Source organism: Oncorhynchus gorbuscha, linkage group LG18 (assembly GCF_021184085.1).
Source record: "Oncorhynchus gorbuscha isolate QuinsamMale2020 ecotype Even-year linkage group LG18, OgorEven_v1.0, whole genome shotgun sequence".
Lineage (NCBI taxonomy): Eukaryota > Metazoa > Chordata > Actinopteri > Salmoniformes > Salmonidae > Oncorhynchus > Oncorhynchus gorbuscha.
Genome location: NC_060190.1, coordinates 28,201,645 through 28,224,046, shown reverse-complemented (window position 1 = coordinate 28,224,046; position 22,402 = coordinate 28,201,645). Strand labels below are relative to the sequence as shown.

The following is a 22,402-nucleotide window of genomic DNA, read 5'->3' as shown; positions in this document are numbered from 1 at the left end:
CCTTATATAATGTTACTTACCCTACATTATTAATCTCATATGCATATGTATATACTGTACTCTACATCATCGACTGCATCCTTATGTAACACATGTATCACTAGCCACTTTAACTATGCCACTTTGTTTACTTTGTCTACACACTCATCTCATATCTATATACTGTACTCGATACCATCTACTGTATGCTGCTCTGTACCATCACTCATTCATATATCCTTATGTACATGTTCCTTATCCCCTTACACTGTGTAAAAGACAGTAGTTTTGGAATTGTTAGTTAGATTACTTGTTGGTTATCACTGCATTGTCGGAACTAGAAGCACAAGCATTTCGCTACACTCGCATTTAACATCTGCTAACCATGTGTATGTGACAAATAAAATTTGATTTGATTTAGTTAACACAAACTGCCTAACCAGCTCCGCCAGGGAGAGTGGTCTCATTTGTGCCTGGAAGTAGCTAGCAAGCTAGCCAACGTTAGCTTTTGTGCTTGACTGCCGTTGTAAGGCCAGAACGCTCAAATCAATCCTCTGCCCGATTGTCTGGTGTGTGCTCCGAGAGCAATCTGAAAACGCTCTGAGTTTGTGAGCGCAGGCACTCCCGATTTGAATTTAAGAACACACCCAATAGAAATGTGTTATGCTAGTAAGAGGTTGCATAGCAACAGCATCAACTTCCGGTGGAGAAGTAGAAGTCAATGACCAAGTACGTTCAACTGAAGGTTCAGCTACACTACAATTAGGGTTTGGAAATATAATGCCCCTTAGATATTAATTTAGAATCTTCCAATCCTCTTATGCTGTATCCTACCCCTGATAGTCACGTTGTACAGCGCCGTATTTTCCATTTCATTTTGAGTTTTTCTCAGAATAGAAACACCATAATATATTAATCAAATGAATTAAGACAAATTTCATAAAATCATTATTACAAAAAAGGTTTTAAATTCTCTGGTAATGCCAATATGGAAGACAAATGCTTCTCAAAGATGCCCTCTAGTGGTCAAACTAGCACTAAACAGAAGAAATGGCTGACAAATAAATAACGTGCCACAGAAAGCTGTTGCAGCCCGCAAGGTGTGATGCAGTATGACACAACTTTTAAAGGAGGAACCACTGTAGATTTTCTGCAATTTAAATTTAACTTTTAAATTTGTATTTTTTTTTATATATATATATATTTTTTAAATATGTCTTCTATAGGCTATTACAACAATTTAAATATAGAAAGTAGGTCCTTGAAAATTACAGTTAAGTCCTCGAATTTGACTTGTGAGTATGAACCCCGCATAGGCTACTTGCCTGGCCCGTAAATGAAAGATGAAAATCACCTGCTATTGAAATTATGCATGCATCATTCACTGTAGTTGGTAAAAATGTAAAATGGTCCCCTTTTGTGTGGTTTTAAGCATTGTTGTGAACTTAACATACAATTTGGTTGTTTTTCTATTGGTATGTTTTTGGAAGCGAAAACCTAAAAAAATCTCTTTTTTGTATTTTTTTTTGTTGCTTTGATTTAGTTTTGGTATCAAGTATCTTTTAGATTCTGCACTCTAGAGGATTTTGCATTTCACACTTTATTTATGTCTCTTCTTTTTTCTTTTAAGAACACAAGGACATGCTAATTTAAAAGATGGCTAGTCATTATTCTCCTGGTTCTGTATGGAATGCAGGCCCATTATGGGACACAGGCCAGGTCATTATCAATTTTTAGTGTGACCAAATCATCTGCTGGTGCCACTAACTGAAACAGTTAGTGTAGAACACTGCAGTTTATAAAGGGGTAGGTCACCTAGCTTGGCAGAACCACCCTGATTGCTGTGTTTTGAGACATGACAGAATGGTGAACACTGCAATCAGGCTGGTTCCACCAGGCAATAGGCCTAGTTCACCTACATTTCTGAATGATTTGAATTCATTTTTGAAAGTAGCCTTGATCCACACTCTAGGTTTAGAATACTACATATAGTCACGGTCACTCATGTGGATGAACCATCACTGTGTTTGAAATTAAGTTAATTTCACTACAATCAGCATAATTCAGCCTAAAGAAAATTGTTTACCAGCAATAGTTCATCATATTGTGCTCATCTTTCAAGTGTTAAGTCATTCACCCTTTCCCCAAGTATTCTGACAATGACTGATATATGACTGTCTAGCTTGCAGCAGTCCAATGCGGAATGTCTCTTTCTAACGGCAGAGTTCTTGGTGTGATGTGATTGACAGGTGAAGTGGACAATGGAGGTGCTGTGCTACGGCCTAACCCTGCCTTTGGACGGGGACACGGTTAAGCTGTGCGTGGACGTCTACACGGACTGGATCATGGCGCTGGTCGCTCCGCGTGACTCCATCCCCCAGCCAATCGCCAAGGAGCCCAACCTCTATGTGCAGACCATCCTCAAACACCTCCACAACCTCTTCCTGCCCAGGTACAAGCTAACTGTGTGCCTACGCTCTGGCTAGACGCTAATTGTGTGCTAATTGTAATTGTGTGCATCTTCCTCACAAAGAGTATCGCTATTCTAGCTCTCCTCATTTAGACTGGATACCTGTTTTCCTGCTCAGTGAACCGTGAAGAATATCGCTGCTGAGCATAGGTCTTCAGACCCTGTTGAGAGGTTGAGTAGTAACCGGGAGGTTTTTTGTTTTGTGTTGAAATGTATTTTTACTTTACATTTACATTTACATTTAAGTCATTTAGCAGACGCTCTTATCCAGAGCGACTTACTTCTCAGTTACCGTTGGTAGCTAGCTCCACGGCTAGCTTACCCTACCCACAACATGGTAGCATTGTAGTTCCCTTCACCCTGAGGTAGTTGCTAGTTAGCTAACACTCAGGCAAGCTAACCAAACCAGCATTACTGCCTGCAACACAGTAAAATTGCTAGCTCCCTTCTCTAGAGTAGTTAAACCTATGTTTATTTGTTTGTGTTAACTAGACTTACTGGCTAGCCTCACGGCTCTGTGGTTGTGAGAGAATACCTACCCAACGTAAAACTGCCCCCACGTGGTTCCCTTCAGCCAGCACTATGCTAGCTACAGCATACCATAGCCAAATCAAATTTTATTTGTCACATACACATGGTTAGCAGATGTTAATGCGAGTGTAGCGAAATGCTTGTGTTTCTAGTTCCGACAATGCAGTAATAACCAACAAGTAATCTAACTAACAATTCCAAAACTACTGTCTTATACACACAAGTGTACGGGGATAAATAATATGTACATAAAGATATATGAATGAGTGATGGTACAGAGCGGCATAGGCAAGATGCAGTAGATGGTATCGAGTACAGTATATACATATGAGATGAGTATGTAAACAAAGTGGCATAGTTAAAGTGGCTAGTGATACATGTATTACATAAAGATGCAGTAGATGATATAGAGTACAGTATATACATATGAGATGAATAATGTAGGGTATGTAAACATTATATTAGGTAGCACGAGGCAGCTGCTAGCAAGCTTACACATGACTATGCTCATCCTAGCTAGCATTAGCCGTAAGGCTTCTACTAGCTAGCTTACAGTGGCGAGCATTCTGGAACGCAAGCTAACCACACTACCATTCCTACCTGCACATATGGTCGCATTAGCAGGGTTAGTTAACACAGTGTCCTAAGAAGGGCCAGATGTATACAGAATGGTGTCGTCTGCGTAGAGGTGGATCAGGGAATCACCCGCGGCAAGAGCGACATCATTGATATATATACAGAGAAAAGTGTCGGCCTGAGAATTGAACCCGGTGGTACCCCCATAGAGACCGCCAGAGGTCCGGACAACAGGCCCTCCCATTTGACACACTGAACTCTGTCTGCAAAGTAGTTTGGTGATGACAGTCATACAAATGCACACTTTTCTTAAATTAAAGATTCCGTACTCTTACCGTGGGCCCACTGTACCGTTGCATCCCTCCCCATGTCGAGGAGTGTAAGAATGGCATCATCAAGTCTTCTGATGGGCAAACTGAAACGGGTCGAGGAGATTCTGGGTGGCGCAATTTTCTCAAAGCATTTCATTACTAAGGATGTCAAAGTGACAGGGCGGTAGTCATTCATCACAGATGGATTAGATGCTTTAGGAATGGGTATAACTATTGAGTTTTTCCACAAAACTGGCATGTTGTTGGTCGAGAGAGGATGTGAAAATGTCGGTAAAAACACCAGCCAATTGCTCAGCACAGTGCTTTAACACATGTCCACTTATTTTGTCTGAGCCTGGGATTTTGTGTGCGTCACTTCCCTTAAACAACTTCAAAACATCAGCCTGTTTAACAACAACCCTCTCAAACATTTTGTAATACATTTACATTTAAGTCATTTAGCAGACGCTCTTATCCAGAGCGACTTACAAATTGGTGCATTCACCTTATGACATTCAGTGGAACAACCACTTTACAATAGTGCATCTAAATATTTTAAGGGGGGAGGGGGTGAGAAGGATTACTTTATCCTATCCTAGGTATTCCTTATAATGATGCTTCTATTTGTTTTACCTCTGACACAGTCATCAGATTCAAATCTTGAGACGAAAAGTCAGTTCATTAGCCATGTTCTGGCCCTCATGTCTCCCAAGGTTAGCATTTGACCCCCCACCCCCCCCCCAATTGATTTAATCCCTTGCCAGGCCACCCTTAAGTTTCCTCTCTTGTATGCCTCCTTGTCAACCAGTATCTGTCTTTTGATCTCATCTTGTACATCTCTTAAAGCCTGTCTATTACCCTCAACGGAAACTGCCGTCTTCCTATTAAGTAGTGATTTTAGATTTTTCTCATACCCAAGGGTTATTGTTAGGGAAGATTTTAGTAGGCACAACTGACACAACACAAGTTTACATAGTCTGAAAAAACATCTGTGATCAGAGCTGCTGTCCTCAAATACCTCCCACCATAGTACAGTCAAAACACCCTTGGAGACGAGTGATACTATTGTCGTTCCAGATCTGGACAGTTTTAACTGTAGGTTTCTCCCTCTCCAGGAGCTGACAGTAGGTTGGCCGGAGGTAGACAATATTGTGGTCTGATGTCCCCAGGGGAGGTCTGGTGGTGTCAGAGAAAGCATTTGGTATTGCCCCATAACACAAATCAAGAGTCTTATTTTTCCTAGTGTGACATTTCACATACTGGTGGTACATGCTCAGGACCTAAGTACAGTTGTTAAAATCCCCTAATTTTTTTGGGGTGTGTCAGGGAGATGGATTCCAGTTTCTGTGACTGATAATAAATAATCTCACGGGGCAGATAGTAGGGTTGCAGTGACACAGAAACCAGTTCAATAGCCAACGGCGACTCGACAAAAGTCACCAACATGCGCAAGAAAGAAGGCGAAGCTTTCAACTACTGCCAGCCCTGCAGAATGCCCTGGGCCCTGTGGCATTCCGTTGGTTCCTGCATCTCGCCCCAGCCTCACAGCTGGGAGGGGGCAACAGACTGGCCTTGGGGCACTGAGGTCCCCGGCGATGCAGTTGTCTACCAAGACTCATGTTAAGCCCTTGAACCAGGCCAAACCTGTAGGGAAGCAGTTTTGCGCCACAGCTAGGATCTGCCCCTCTAACACTCTTAAGGGGAGGTAAGAGGGGTTGGCCAACCTAGGGTGGATCCCTTGCGGTTGAGGAGGATGGTGTGCAGGGCCTCTGCCCTACCCTCTCTATTTGGGTTTATTGGTTGCTACTCCTACCCCTCCTAGTTTCCACCCCAAAACAACAGTGTTTTTCCGGTTGGCCATTACAATCCTTGCAGCTATCGTCATACCCTAGTGAACGAAGCAAGGAAAGAGACAGACCCATGACTCTTGGAAAAGAGTACCGGCCCCTTATGCACGTTCTCTTTTTTTATATTTGGGCAGTTTTTTTTTGTGGCAATGGTGTGTCTATACAGATTGTTCCTTCCTACATTCTGTTTTCCATGGTCCTATGCTCCTTTTAGGATCTTTTGGATGAAGAGAAGGGTCATAAGTAGAGGTCGACCGATTTATGATTTTTCAACACCGATACCGATTATTGGAGGACCAAAAAAGCCGATACCGATTAATCGGACGATTTTTATTTATTTATTTGTAATAATGACAATTACAACAATACTGAATGAACACTTATTTTAACTTAATATAATACATCAATAAAATCAATTTAGCCTCAAATAAATAATGAAACGTGTACCATTTGGTTTAAATAATGCAAAAACAAAGTGTTGGAGAAGAAAGTAAAAGTGCAATATGTGCCATGTAAGAAAACTAACGTTTAAGTTCCTTGCTCAGAACATGAGAACATATGAAAGCTGGTGGTTCCTTCTAACATGATTCTTCAATATTCCCAGGAAATAAGTTTTAGGGTGTAATTATTATAGGAATTATAGGACTATTTCCCTCTATACCATTTGAATTTCATTCATCTTTGACTATTGGATGTTCTTATAGGCACTTTAGTATTACCAGTGTAACATAAAGATGCAGTAGATGATATAGAGTACAGTATATACATATGAGATGAATAATGTAGGGTATGTAAACATTATATTAGGTAGCACGAGGCAGCTGCTAGCAAGCTTACACATGACTATGCTCATCCTAGCTAGCATTAGCCGTAAGGCTTCTACTAGCTAGCTTACAGTGGCGAGCATTCTGGAACGCAAGCTAACCACACTACCATTCCTACCTGCACATATGGTCGCATTAGCAGGGATAGGTATCTCGGAAACAAGTTCCCTGCCTGCCCAGACTGTAGTATTGCTAGCTCCCTTTTCTTGTTTAGTGCAACTTACGTTCACTCGTTTGTGTTGACAAGACTTTAACGGTTTGGGCTTACGGCATTATGGTCATTGGGAGATTTTCATCATGAATTCTAACAACGCCCCCTTGCTGTTCCCTTTGGCGAGCACTGTGTTAGCTATAGCTTACCCTTAGCCCCGAGGTCGTTTCTAGCTAGCTAACGCCTTCCCTAGCCGCACAGCTATAACATTCATACACAGTGCTCAGTTCAGCTAGCCATTAGCCGGAAGGCATCTAATGAGCAAGCTCACGCCTGTCAAGGCTAATTCGTAGCAATGCTGAAAAGCCAGCTATTACTGGCCAGCTTGCTTCTCTCATTTTATTGTTATTTTTTCAATTTTTATTTCACCTTTATTTAAACAGGTAGGCTAGTTGAGAAGAAGTTCTCATTTGCAACTGCGATAAGGCCAAGATAAAGCAAAGTAGTGTGACACAAACAACAGTGCAGAGTTACACATGGAATAAACAAGCGTACAGTCAATAACACAATAGAAAAAAGTATATATACAGTGTGTGCAAATGGTGTGAGGAGGTAGGCAATAAATAGGCCATAGTAGTGAGGTGATAACAATTTAGCAGATTAACACTGGAGTGATAAATGAGCAGATGATTATGTGCAAGTAGAGATACTGGTGTGCAAAATAGCAGAAAAGTATATAAAAACAATATGGGGATGAGGTAGGTAGATTGGGTGGACTATTTACAGATGGGCTATGTACAGCTGCAGCGATCGGTTAGCTGCTCAGATAGCTGATATTTAAAGTTGGTGAGGGAAATTTAAGTCTCCAGCTTTAGCGATTTTTGCAATTCGTTCCAGTCACTGGCAGCAGAGAACTGGAAGGAAAGGCGGCCAAAGGGGGTGTTGGCTTTGGGGATGACCAGTGAGATATACCTGCTGGAGCGCGTGCTACGGGTGGGTATTATCGTGACCAGTGAGCTGAGATAAGGCAGAGCTTTACCTAGCATAGATTTATAGATGACCTGGAGCCAGTGGGTCTGGCAACGAATATGTAGTGAGGGCCAGTCGACTAGAGCATACAGGTCTCAGTGGTGGGTGATATAAGGGGCTTTGGTAACAAAACGGATGGCACTGTGATATACTGCATCCAGTTGCTGAGTAGAGTATTGAAAGCTATTTTGTTGATGATATTGCCGAAGTCGAGGATCGGTAGGATAGTCAGTTTTACTAGGGTAGGTTTTTGGCGGCGTGAGGTAAGGAGGCTTTGTCGAGAAATAGAAAGCTGATTCTAGATTTGATTTTGGATTGGAGATGTTTAGTATGAGTCTGGAAGGAGAGGTAGGTATTTGTAGTTGTCCACATGTTATAGGTCAGAACCGTCTAGGGTAGTGATGCTAGTCGGGTGGGCAGGTGCCGGCAGCGAACGGTTGAAAAGCATGCGTTTGGTTTTTACTAGCGTTTAAGAGCAGTTGGAGGCCACGGAAGGAGTGTTGGAAGGCATTGAAGCTTGTTTGGAAGTTAGTTAACACAGTGTCCTAAGAAGGGCCAGATGTATACAGAATGGTGTCGTCTGCGTAGAGGTGGATCAGGGAATCACCCGCAGCAAGAGCGACATCATTGATATATATACAGAGAAAAGTGTCGGCCTGAGAATTGAACCCGGTGGTACCCCCATAGAGACCGCCAGAGGTCCAGACAACAGGCCCTCCCATTTGACACACTGAACTCTGTCTGCAAAGTAGGTTTGGTGATGACAGTCATACAAACGCACACTTTTCTTAAATTAAAGATTCCGTACTCTTACCGTGGGCCCACTGTACCGTTGCATCCCTCCCCATGTCGAGGAGTGTAAGAATGGCATCATCAAGTCTTCTGATGGGCAAACTGAAACGGGTCGAGGAGATTCTGGGTGGCGCAATTTTCTCAAAGCATTTCATTACTAAGGATGTCAAAGTGACAGGGCGGTAGTCATTCATCACAGATGGATTAGATGCTTTAGGAATGGGTATAACTATTGAGTTTTTCCACAAAACTGGCATGTTGTTGGTCGAGAGAGGATGTGAAAATGTCGGTAAAAACACCAGCCAATTGCTCAGCACAGTGCTTTAACACATGTCCACTTATTTTGTCTGAGCCTGGGATTTTGTGTGCGTCACTTCCCTTAAACAACTTCAAACCATCAGCCTGTTTAACAACAACCCTCTCAAACATTTTGTAATACATTTACATTTAAGTCATTTAGCAGACGCTCTTATCCAGAGCGACTTACAAATTGGTGCATTCACCTTATGACATTCAGTGGAACAACCACTTTACAATAGTGCATCTAAATATTTTAAGGGGGGGGGGGGGTGAGAAGGATTACTTTATCCTATCCTAGGTATTCCTTATAATGATGCTTCTATTTGTTTTACCTCTGACACAGTCATCAGATTCAAATCTTGAGACGAAAAGTCAGTTCATTAGCCATGTTCTGGCCCTCATGTCTCCCAAGGTTAGCATTTGACCCCCCCCCCCCCCCCCCCCAATTGATTTAATCCCTTGCCAGGCCACCCTTAAGTTTCCTCTCTTGTATGCCTCCTTGTCAACCAGTATCTGTCTTTTGATCTCATCTTGTACATCTCTTAAAGCCTGTCTATTACCCTCAACGGAAACTGCCGTCTTCCTATTAAGTAGTGATTTTAGATTTTTCTCATACCCAAGGGTTATTGTTAGGGAAGATTTTAGTAGGCACAACTGACACAACACAAGTTTACATAGTCTGAAAAAACATCTGTGATCAGAGCTGCTGTCCTCAAATACCTCCCACCATAGTACAGTCAAAACACCCTTGGAGACGAGTGATACTATTGTCGTTCCAGATCTGGACAGTTTTAACTGTAGGTTTCTCCCTCTCCAGGAGCTGACAGTAGGTTGGCCGGAGGTAGACAATATTGTGGTCTGATGTCCCCAGGGGAGGTCTGGTGGTGTCAGAGAAAGCATTTGGTATTGCCCCATAACACAAATCAAGAGTCTTATTTTTCCTAATGTGACATTTCACATACTGGTGGTACATGCTCAGGACCTAAGTACAGTTGTTAAAATCCCCTAATTTTTTTGGGGTGTGTCAGGGAGATGGATTCCAGTTTCTGTGACTGATAATAAATAATCTCACGGGGCAGATAGTAGGGTTGCAGTGACACAGAAACCAGTTCAATAGCCAACGGCGACTCGACAAAAGTCACCAACATGCGCAAGAAAGAAGGCGAAGCTTTCAACTACTGCCAGCCCTGCAGAATGCCCTGGGCCCTGTGGCATTCCGTTGGTTCCTGCATCTCGCCCCAGCCTCACAGCTGGGAGGGGGCAACAGACTGGCCTTGGGGCACTGAGGTCCCCGACGATGCAGTTGTCTACCAAGACTCATGTTAAGCCCTTGAACCAGGCCAAACCTGTAGGGAAGCAGTTTTGCGCCACAGCTAGGATCTGCCCCTCTAACACTCTTAAGGGGAGGTAAGAGGGGTTGGCCAACCTAGGGTGGATCCCTTGCGGTTGAGGAGGATGGTGTGCAGGGCCTCTGCCCTACCCTCTCTATTTGGGTTTATTGGTTGCTACTCCTACCCCTCCTAGTTTCCACCCCAAAACAACAGTGTTTTTCCGGTTGGCCATTACAATCCTTGCAGCTATCGTCATACCCTAGTGAACGAAGCAAGGAAAGAGACAGACCCATGACTCTTGGAAAAGAGTACCGGCCCCTTATGCACGTTCTCTTTTTTTATATTTGGGCAGTTTTTTTTTGTGGCAATGGTGTGTCTATACAGATTGTTCCTTCCTACATTCTGTTTTCCATGGTCCTATGCTCCTTTTAGGATCTTTTGGATGAAGAGAAGGGTCATAAGTAGAGGTCGACCGATTTATGATTTTTTTCAATACCGATACCGATTATTGGAGGACCAAAAAAGCCGATACCGATTAATCGGACGATTTTTATTTATTTATTTGTAATAATGACAATTACAACAATACTGAATGAACACTTATTTTAACTTAATATAATACATCAATAAAATCAATTTAGCCTCAAATAAATAATGAAACGTGTACCATTTGGTTTAAATAATGCAAAAACAAAGTGTTGGAGAAGAAAGTAAAAGTGCAATATGTGCCATGTAAGAAAACTAACTTTTAAGTTCCTTGCTCAGAACATGAGAACATATGAAAGCTGGTGGTTCCTTTTAACATGATTCTTCAATATTCCCAGGAAATAAGTTTTAGGGTGTAATTATTATAGGAATTATAGGACTATTTCTCTCTATACCATTTGAATTTCATTCATCTTTGACTATTGGATGTTCTTATAGGCACTTTAGTATTGCCAGTGTAACAGTATTCCCTGGGCTCGAACCAGGAACACAACGACAACAGCCACCCTCGAAGCAGCGTTACCCATGCAGAGCAAGGGGAACAACCACCCCAAGGCTCAGAGCGAGTGATGTTTGAAACGCTATTAGCAAGCGCTAACTAGCTAGCCATTTCACTTCGGTTACACTCAACTCATCTTGGGAGTTGATAGGCTTGAAGTCATAAACAGCGCAATGCTTGACGCACAACGAAGAGCTGCTGGCAAAACGCACGAAAGTGTTGTTTGAATGAATGTTTACGTGCCTGCTTCTGCCTACCACCGCTCAGTCAGATACTTAGACACTTGTATGCTCAGTCAGATTATATGCAACGCAGGACACGCTAGATAATATCTAGTAATATCATGGCTTACTGCATTCGTGTAACAGGCAGTCTCCTTGTGGAGTGCACAAGGACTAGTTAACCGTAAGATTGCAAGATTGTATCCCCTGAGCAGATAAGGTAAAATTCTGCCCCTGAACGAGGCAGTTAACCCACCGTTCCTAGGCCGTCATTGAAAATAAGAATGTGTTCTTAACTGACTTGCCTAGTTAAATAAAGATTAAATAAAGGTGATTTTTTTTAAATATATTTAAAAAATCGGCAAAATCGGTGTCCAAAAATTGAAAACTTGAAATCGGCCCCAATTAATCGGCCATTCCGATTTAATTGTTAGGTCCCCCTGCTGCTTTCTCGGCCTGCCAAGGCCGCTACATTTATACAGTTTACCAGGACTGTTATGCCATCTCTAAGGGGGAGGACTTCACTTACGCACAGTCTCTTTTAGCTCATTCTGGTACCTGTCTATTGTGCTTAAGAATCATTTTCATAGCAGCTTTTATCTGCTGAAAAGTGTGTAATGTAATATGCCTCCGTCTTTCGCTTTACAAATCAGGGATGCCAAGGACAGTAGTATGTGACTCATTTCAGGAAACTAGGCGTATGTCGCCTGTCACTACTTCACAGGAGTGCCATTTGAACCTAAACTTTTGTTTTTTTAATCAAAATGTCTTTATTGGCAGAAATGCCTTTTTGAACATGTGCACTTTCATGTGCCTTAATAACAAACTTGTTTGCCATCTGTAAATACCAATACAATTGTTAAATTATGAGCCTAGTTGGTTTAGCCATAGAAAAAGTGAGCAACCTTCCTGTTAGCCATGATTGGCTGAGATAATGAGTGGGCTGGACATGCCGAGAGATGATATGTGTTCGGATTAGTCTGCCATGTAGCACGCTTCTCTCAATAATATGAGCTGGTCAGTATGTGTTGGTAATCCTAACATTTTTTTGAAAGATATTATGTAGTAGAACTGCGTAAGTGTTGCTCTCCACTTTCTGGAGGACCGAGTTTTGAAATCAGTGGAATTAGAGTATGATAGATAAGGAGATGGAGAAAATTATGGCATTAGATTGCAAATATGCAGACTGAGTCTAAAAGAAAACACACAGAAGGCTGGTGTTTTATGAAACACCTGTATCTGGATTACATCTTCCAACTAAGGCAGCCATGGCATCCGTGACAGAGAGGGAGAAGCGTCCTTCCATGTATAAGGGTAAGAGTCTAGCTAGCTACATTTTCAGATATTACCAATTTTGTCAGTCATTTTCATTTCAAGTTCGTGTACTGTTAGCTAGCTAATATTATCTGCCTGGCTAGCGTTACGTGTATAATCTGTGTAGCAATATTCATATCTCAGATCCATTTGCATTGCTAGTTATCCTAATCTTAGCTAGCTAACATTGAACCTGGTTGGTTAGCTACCTACTAATTCATACAGGGTAGTTACGTTATGAGTTGGGATTATGATTCGTTGTTTAGCTAGCTAGCTACATGCCTTAACAAAAGACTCTACAATGCAAGTAACTATTTCAGTAGAATGTTTATGATGTCACTGCGACAACTGTCGATAGCCAGAGCGAATTAACCAGCTAGGTCTATCTACTCCCGATTTCAGAACACTCTTGTCTGATTGGGCTAGAGTGCAGAACAACTGACCAATTTACAAACGCTCAACACCCGTTGAATATGGCCGGTGTCAGTAAACGTTGGCAAAAAAGTGTAATTCTATTTTTGCCAGCAGCACAGTTGCAGTCCCCAACGGTCTGGATATCATAACAGCCTAACCAGTTCTGCTAGGGCAAGTAAAATGGTAAGAGTGAGCTGTTCTCTCATTTGTGTCTGGAAGTAGCTAGCAAGCTATCCAAAGTTAGCCAGTTAGCCTGGGTGCTTGACTGCTGCTGTTAGGTCAGAACGCTTGGATCAAAGCTACTCCTCGGCCAGAGTGTCCAGTGTGCACTCTGAACGCTCCGAGAGCGGAACACTCTGAATTTATAAACAGACAATCTGACAACCTCTTCAGTTTACGAATGCCCAGAGCACACTCTGGCACTCCAGATTAAATTTACAAACACACCTATAGTATAAGCCAGCCTTTAGTCTTGAAATCTTAGCCTCGCGTGAATCCTAAAGCTTAAAAGGATGTGAACAATGCTGAATGGGTGTAGACAAAGAAGAGCCCTCCAGAAGGTACCAAAACATTCAAGGGCCATTTTCTCAAGTGAGGTTACAAGTTTATCAACTTTCAAAGCAGACTTACATTACAGTTGATGAACAATTGGAAAGTATGATATACCATTTTCTAGCTCTGAGTCTCTACTTTTATCCAATGTAAAAAACACCATTTCAAATTTTGCTACTTAAGATCGAGCCGGTCGGTCACATATGTGACTCACCACCTGGATTCGGTCTTATGTAGCAACATTTGAAATAGTTTTTTTTATGTTGCTAAAACGTAGACTGAGCTACAAAATGGTATATCATACACTGCATTTTTTAGGAACCATGGGAAAGTAATTCTGCTTTGAAAGTTGATAAACTTGTATACTCACTTTTGAGAAACTTAAATGTATAAATCATTTCAAATTCGTTGTTAAACAAGACTGACCAATTTTTCTTTCTGTTATTGACGGATAGCCAGGGGCACACTCAGACATACTAAACACAAATGCTTTGTTTGTAAATTGAGTCTGCCAGATCAAATGCAGTAGGGATGACCAGGGATGTTCACTTGATAAGTGTGTGAATTGGACAATTTTATGTACTTTTGTACTTTTGGGTGTCAGGGAAATTGTATAGAGTAAAAAGTACATTTTATTTCAGAATGTAGTGAAGTAAAAGTTGCCAAAAATATAAATTAGTAAAATACAGATTGCCCCCCCCCCCCAAAACAATTTTTACTAAAGTACTTTACACCACTGCCCAAATGCCTTCACACAAGTACATTAGCATACAGCATAAACTGTTACAAATGCACTTATCACATAGTATTCCATATATAAGTTAAGGCCATGCAATCTGAGATGAAACCTGAGTGAGGTGCACATGTACAGTACATAAACAGATTCATGTACCATGTATTTATGTGGTGGACACTTGATACGGTCACATGATATTGTTATGGTATGTCACAAAATCATGTTATGACCACGTATCAATTATTTAATTGTATATATCAATATTTTTCTAAGTGGATGTTTCTCTACAGAAGGTGTTAACAGTACAGCCAAATAGTTACTTGCATGGTAGCAATATCAGAAATAGATCCTGTCAATATAAATATACAGAATGTAGAAGAACAGTATCAATATCAGTGATAGACAAGGTAGTTATGCATACAATCAGGGGTAAAGTGGCTGAGCAGCAGGATTAACAAAAAAATAGTAGCAGGAACCTATGGCTTGTGTGTTAGGAGAGAGTCATTTGAATAGAGGCACTGCCGATAGTGCTGATGACTGGTCCATCACAAAACTACCTGATCTTCTCAAAAAGATACGTTGTGTCCAGTCCAGGCGGTGCTTGTATAGACAGACCATCTATGGGAGGAAGGATGTCAGCGTTGCGCAGCAGCTGAAACCTGGTCCCGACTGAGTTCGAACACTCCTTGGTGACCGCACCAGGCTCCAGAGAATCGAAACTGTAAAACAGGGAATAATAACAAAAAGTCTGAAGACATTACAACCTTGCACAGCATCAATTCACCTCCCAAGTTTATATCAGACGAATAACCTCATACAATTCAATGAAAAATGATTTTTCACCTGAAGTGCTGGTACTGCTTGATCTGTGGCAGCGGCCTGAAGTACGGAGTCAGCCATAGCTTTCCACCAGCACTGTATTATCCTCCAGTCCAACCAGCTGTGGGATGTTGACCCCTGTCACAGTTGACCCCTTCACAACACCAGCAATCTCAGACAAAGTGTTCACTCTGGTCTTTCGGAAGCGCTGCTTGATGAGGCCGACACACCAGTCGGGGGCAAACTTGGTGTGGCCTGTGATCAGGAAGTGAAGGTCCAGACTGTGCTGGAGATTGTGCATGGCGTTGCAGTTATCACAATTCAGGTCCACACGTGTTTCCCCAACTCCGTAGTTGGTGAAGATATGGTGCATGTAGTTTGACTGCGCTGTTGCCTTTGCTGGATGACGTGCCTTCATCTATCAAGTAGTTGACTTGTTGTATTCCGTCACAACAAGCCACACTTGCGACGAGTTAAAAAGTAGATGGGACCTGGAAACAATAGTGCATGTGAAAACAACAAAAGAACCATAAGAGAAATTACAATGAATTGTCTCACCCCTGTCAGTCTGTCTTCACGCAGTTCAGTGAAAGGTATTTGCCTCCCTCCCATATATATGGAATGTTGCTTACTTGTTGAGCAAAATCAAAGCTGTAATGCATCCTGATGTCTTTGCTTGCTGGTTCAGCAGGGGCCCCCAGAGACAACTGCAGGTCTTGACAGGTGGTTTTGCAGTCAGCAACCATCTTCTGGTAGACAGACCGCTCACTCTGAACAAGCAGGAGATGCTGCTCTTGCTTCTTCAGCTTGGCTGACTTAACAGCTTCTGGAAAATACAGAAGTAATGTGAGATCAATCAAATTAGTGCCAATCATGTTGGAGGTCAATTAAATAGTCAAAATGTGTTTGCTTTACATACCAAGTGTTGTCATCGATTCCTTGTAGAGACGCCACACTGCTGCTTTTGTCACATGGGATGGCAGCAGCTTTCCACCGACGTGTTTGTGTCCTGGGTGGTGTCCTGGTAATACTATTGCATTATCCTCTGCGTAGTTATTGAAGTTCACCACTCGCTGCAAGTCCTCATGCTTCAGGTGTAACCTGTGCTTGCTTGAGCCAGCTCTCTTTTTGATGAGAGGCATTAAACCATTCTCTTTGTATGACTGGTGGAGGGCAGTTAAGCATGTTCTACTGATACAATAGATGCGAAATGGCATTCTGAGAGAAAACCACTACACACAGTTCATACTCGTCATGTTAGCTAGCTAACAGCAAGCTTATTACGGATAGACGTCCCCCTAGCGGGACACCAGCCTACAACATCCGGTGAAATTGGAGGGCGCACAATTCAAATAAATAATCGTAATATAATTTAAAAGCTTAAATTCTTGTTAATCGAACTGTGTTGTCCGATTTCTAAAAGGCTTTACGGCGAAAGCATATCATGCGATTGTCTGAGGACGGTGCCCCAAATCAACATTTTTCAACCAGCACAGGCTTCAAAAATCACACATGACGATTAAATAAATCACTTGCTTTTGAAGATCTTCCTCTGTTTGCAATCCCAAGGGTCCCAGCTACAACATGAATGGTTGTTTTGTTAGATAAAATCCTTCTTTATATCTCAAAGTCTGTTTAGTTGGCACCATCGATTTCAGTAATCCAAAAAGCTACTGCTAAACTTAGTTCAAACAAGTCAAATGACGTTTCTATTTAATCCTCAGGTACAATGCTACCAATTATATGCATATCCTGGCTTCTGGGCCTGAGTAACAGGCAGTTTACTTTGGGTCAGTCAAGCGGAAATGCAGGAAACTAGACCCTATCCCTATTTTTAACTTGGTCTTTTGTTTAGACCTGTAGTTAGCTAGCCAGCTAAACAATTAACCATAATCCCAAACCATAGAGTACTAGCAATGCAAACCAATTGTCATAGCTAAAGTTAACAAAATAGGTTCAATGTTAGCTAGCTAACATTAGGCTAAAACAAAAGCTATGCAAAATTGCGTTGCAAACAGTTTATACACTTAAGTTAATGCTAGCTAGCAAGCCAGCTATCTAACCTCCGCTAACAGCAAGCTTTAAATCAAATCAAATTTTATTTGTCACATACACATGGTTAGCAGATGTTAATGCGAGTGTAGCGAAATACTTGTGCTTCTAGTTCCGACAATGCAGTAATAACCAACGAGTAATCTAACCTAACAATTCCACAACTACTACCTTATACACACAAGTGGCATTAGGCATGATGCAGTAGATGGCATAGTGTACAGTATATGCATATGAGATGAGTAATGTAGGGTTTATAACTTGGTCTTTTGTTTAGACGTTAGCTAGCTGAACAATGAACTACAATATAATATGGATATTTGTATACTGGAGTCTTTTTTAAAGTTTTAATACACAATACATAAATAAACTTTTAAAAACTGTGTTAGACAGGATAACCCACCCTACACATACTGACCAGCTCAAATGGACAGTAGTGTCCAGCACACTCATTATCTCAGCCAATCATGGCCATCGGGAAGGTTGCCTACTTTTTCTGTGGCTTAACCAACTAGGCTCATAATTTAACCATTTTATTTGTATTCGCAGATGGCATAAATGTTTGTTATTAAGGCACAGGAAAGTTCACATGTTCGAGTAGGCATTTCCGCCCAAAAACGCAATTTGATTGATTTTTTTTAACATAAAAAACAAAAAGTACATTCAAACGGCTCTCCTGTGAAGTCGTGACTTAGTTTCTTGAAACGGGTCACATGTGGAATGTGCCCTATCAGCTACTGTTTGCACCTGCAGTCTTCCCAGGGGGTGTTCAGGTTTATTTGCCTAACCCTGTCTTTGGCTCAGGCCGACTTTTTCCCATTGTCGCACCATGGAGCCTGTTGCCTTCCCTTGAATGTCGTCGTTGTCCAGTATGTGCGGTTCGAATCTAATTGGATTGTAGGAGAGCTCGGGCAACAGATTCAGGCTCTTTGCATTTGTTGCACAAATCCCATGCAAGTCATTGTACTTAAATTAGCATATTTCGCACATCATAAACAAATCAGACTTTATTTTTTTAGCTAAACAATCTGTTATTTTGTTGTTTATTTTGTAAGGTAGAGGAATTATCTGTTTTAAAGCCTTACCAACAATATCTGCTAAAAATGTGTATGCGATTAATAATATTTGATTTGAACCTATATTGCTTAAATAACATGATAATTCTAAATAGGGACAGATACCCTCCATTAGTTCATCAAAATAAATCAAAAGGCTTAGGGGAACGGAGCATTGAAGAGGAAATGGTCAATGGAGTGTATATTTCCGCTTCCTTTTACAAATGTGGTCCATTACTGTCTCTTTCTTTACCTCCCTCTGTCAGGCCGGAGCATTACAGCCCCATGCACTTCCGGCTGTGCCAACAGGTGCTGACGGCAGTGCAAAAGCTGGCCAGGGAATCGGGCGGCGGCATGGCCCGGGAGACCTGGGAGGTGCTGCTGCTCTTCCTGCTGCGAATCAACGACACCCTGCTGGCCCCGCCCACAGTTGGAGGTCAGCCAACTGGAACAGATGCAATTAGAGTACTTTTTGTAGTGTTGTGGGGCAATTCCTCACATCCACTTCGGTGACATTTTAGTCTTCCATTGATATCATACCATGACCAATATGTGGACATTAGGATTCGCCGCATAATCTTTTTAGATGCAAATGACGATGTAGTGTGGGAGCATTTTTCCCCACCTAGACATTTTGGATGATGCATATTCATCCTTACTCCACCCTGTCCCCCATCCCCCAACTCGCTCAGGTGGGATAGCGGAGAAGCTGGCTGAGAAGCTGATCAGCGTGCTGTTTGAGGTGTGGTTCCTGGCCTGCATGCGCTGCTTCCCCACACCGCCCTACTGGAAGACGGCCAGGGAGATGCTGGCCAACTGGAGGCACCACCCCCCCGTGGTGGAGCAGTGGAGCAAGGTCATCGCCGCCCTCACCTCCAGGTAGCCACACCACAACAAGAACAGTGGTTGCCAACCCTGGGATTGCAGGCTTTTGTTTAAGCTCAGTCGCTAAACATATGATTAGCTTTTTTAAACAATGTGAGTGGACTTATTGGACACCTTCAGGCAAGACCAAACTAATTGGATACCAGGCTGTAGGATTTTTTCCTGTCAACCACTAACCTGTGTTTTCTACAAGCACATGGAGTATCCAGCCAAATAGAAAATCAGCCAGCCAGAATCCCCTCAGGTGGTTAAGACAAGCCGCTGGTACATTCTAATGCCTTGATTCCATACGAAATACACAGTGAAATGATTGAATTGGGTTTACTGGTTTTACCTCCCAGATTGGAAAAATTAGTTGTATGAATTCAGTGTATTGTTTGTTGTTTTGGATATTGTTTAGGCCTATACTGTATGATCAGGACAATTGTCTTGATGTTTTTAATTTGTTTTACCTTTAACCTGTTTTCTCTTGATTAGAGTGATCTAATTTACACACTAAGTAGTCAAAACCCTATGCTATGACACACCAAATTGAGATCAGGTGCATCCAATTTACTTTGATCATCCTTGAGATGTAACTAAAACTTGATTGGAGTCCACATGTGGTCAATTAAATTGTTTGGACATGATTTCGAAGGAAACACACCTGTCTAAATAAGTCTAAGGAACTCTGTCCGTAGATCTCGGAGACAGATGGCTCGTCACAATTCTATCTGGGAAAGGGTATAAAACAATTTCTAGAGTGTTGTACGTTTCCAAGAGCACAGTGGTCTCCATAATTGGGAAATGGAAAAAATATGAAACTACACAGACTGCCTTGAGCTGGCCGTCCGACCAAACTGAGCAATAAGGACCTTGGTCAGGGAGGTGACCAAGACCCCAATGACCACTCTGACAGAACCACAGAGTTCATTCAAGTACAACCGCATCTACAGCACTAACCCAATCTGGCCTTTTTGGGAGAGTGGCCAGACAGAAGCAACTCTTGAGAAAAAGGCACATGCCAGCATACCTGGAGTTTGCAAAAAGGCATGTGAATGACTTCGAGCACAATGGAAAAGATTCTGTGGTCTGATGAGATAAAAATTGAACTCTTTGGCCTAAATGCAAAGTGTTGTCTGGAGAAAACCAGGGACAATTAATCACCCATCGAACGCCTTTCCTACCGTAAAGCATGGTGGTGGCACATCATACTATGGGGATGATTTTCAGCGGCAGGCACTGAGAGACTGGTAAGGATAGAGGGAACAATGAATGGAGCCAAATACAGGCAAATCCTTGATAACCTTCTTCAGAGTGCAAATGACCTCAGACTGGGGCGAAGATTTACGTTCCAACAGGACAATAACCCCAAGCATACAGCCAAAGCAACACTGAAATGGCTTCAGAACAAGAATGTGAAAATCCTTGAGTGACCCAGCCAAAGCCCAGACTTGAATCCCATTGAACATATGTGGAAAGACTTGAAGATTGCTGTTCACTGCCGTTCCCCATCTAATTTAACAGAGCTTGAGAAAATCTGCAAGGAAGAATTGGAGAAAATCCCCAAATCCAGATGTGCAAAACTGATACACACCCAACATGACTCAAAGCTGTAATCGCCACCAAAGGTGCTTCTACAAAGTATTGACTTAAATAAATGAGAGATTTCTGTGTTTCACTTTCAAGACATTTGTAAACATTTCTAAAATCGTGTTTTCACTTTGTCATGGTGTATTTCGTGTAGAAAAAATGGATTTAATCCCTTTTGAATTCAGGCTTGTAACACAACAAAATGTGGAATAAGTCGAGGGCTGTGAATAGTTTCTGAAGGCACTGTACACGTACATGCAGGAATATTTATAAACTAAAGTATTTGATAATGGATTATTAGCTGATTATACGCACAAATTAATATCAAGCGCTTAATTATGTAAATGTATTCATAAGATTCATTAAATGTTCTGTTTTGGCACAGACTGTTGCGGTTCACCTACGGTCCATCCTTCCCTCCGTTCAAAGTCCCAGATGAGGACGCCAACATGATCCCTACTGAGATGGACAACGACTGTGTGGCTCAGACCTGGTTCCGTTTTCTTCACATGCTGAGGTGAGTCCCACGGAACTAGCTATATGTATATGTGTGGCACATCATAGAAGTTATTGCTGTTCAAATCTATACTGTATTCTGTGTAATTGCTCCCCGATGAAATAGTATAACTTTCTTCAATCATCATTTAAGAAACTTATCCTGGAAGTAACTTATTGGGTCTTTTTGATGAAGAACATACAAAAAAATACATAAAATCAAAGAAATTGATCTGAAAATGATTCTAGACTCTTAATGGATCTCCAAAATTGTAACCCAAAGATCTTAGGCTATATCAATTTAACTGTTACTCTCTAGCAGTTGTTTTTGGCTAGGTTGTGGAGAGAAATAACATTTTACTTTACCTAAAGACTTTGGCAAATCCAGCCCAGTACCAATGTTTTTGCACCCCTATGCTAACAGTCCCCTCTACCTCTCTTCTTCTTGCAGTAACCCGGTGGACCTTAGCAACCCGCTGACGGTCAGCTCTACGCCAAAGTTCCAGGAGCAGCTGCTGGGGGTGAGCGGCGTGCCCCAGGAGGTGATCCAGCAGCATCCCTGTCTCAATCAGCTGCCCCAGATCTTCTTCAGGGCCATGCGGGGGGTCAGCTGCCTGGTGGATGCCTTCCTGGGTAAGACTTTATCATTTTTTTTCTCTCCATTGCATATAATGTTACATTTGACTTTGGCCCTGTCCAGAGACAACCCCCAGCACTTTCCCCTAGGCACTTCATGTCGATCTGGTCCTGTATTCAAGAAACCGTTCAGAGTAGGAGTGCTGATCTAGGATCAGTTTAGCCTCATAGATTGTAATGAATAAGATTACATGGACAGGGGGACCTGATCGGAGATCAGCACTCTTACTATGAGATTCTTTTTGAATACGGGCCCTGAAAAAATTGGATAGGTATGGTAGTGGTTCCTTCTTCCATAAGAGGCTGGAGATTTTGCCCTGTTGCTTGAACCTATCCAATACTTTCATATCCTCATGTTTTGCTGGATCACATCTAAGAGGCCACATATATGTTTCCTTCTGGCTAGGTGTCGGACTCGCAGAGAGAGAGATTAGAGAGAAACTGCCTTATGGTACTCAAACTTCAGCATTCAATTCAGGAGTCAAAGGGTTTAGATTTTGTGGACATTGATAATGTGAAGAAAAG

The 22,402-nt window shown here is 41.9% G+C and overlaps 1 protein-coding gene across 8 annotated transcripts in view; it reads left to right on the top strand.

Annotated features, from left to right (window-relative positions):
• LOC124003381 (ral GTPase-activating protein subunit beta-like) overlaps positions 1–22,402 on the top strand; it is an 88,961-nt gene that overhangs the window by 14,836 nt on the left and 51,723 nt on the right. For all 8 annotated transcript variants that reach the window (XR_006833212.1, XM_046311575.1, XM_046311578.1 and 5 more), the window contains exons 3-7: positions 2,229–2,431; positions 18,556–18,725; positions 18,982–19,168; positions 21,132–21,263; positions 21,693–21,874. Coding sequence is in view for 7 of the 8 variants with exons in the window: in XM_046311575.1 (XP_046167531.1) it covers positions 2,229–2,431; positions 18,556–18,725; positions 18,982–19,168; positions 21,132–21,263; positions 21,693–21,874 (874 nt within the window). In the remaining variant the exon portion in view is untranslated. The remainder of the gene's footprint in view (positions 1–2,228; positions 2,432–18,555; positions 18,726–18,981; positions 19,169–21,131; positions 21,264–21,692; positions 21,875–22,402) is intronic.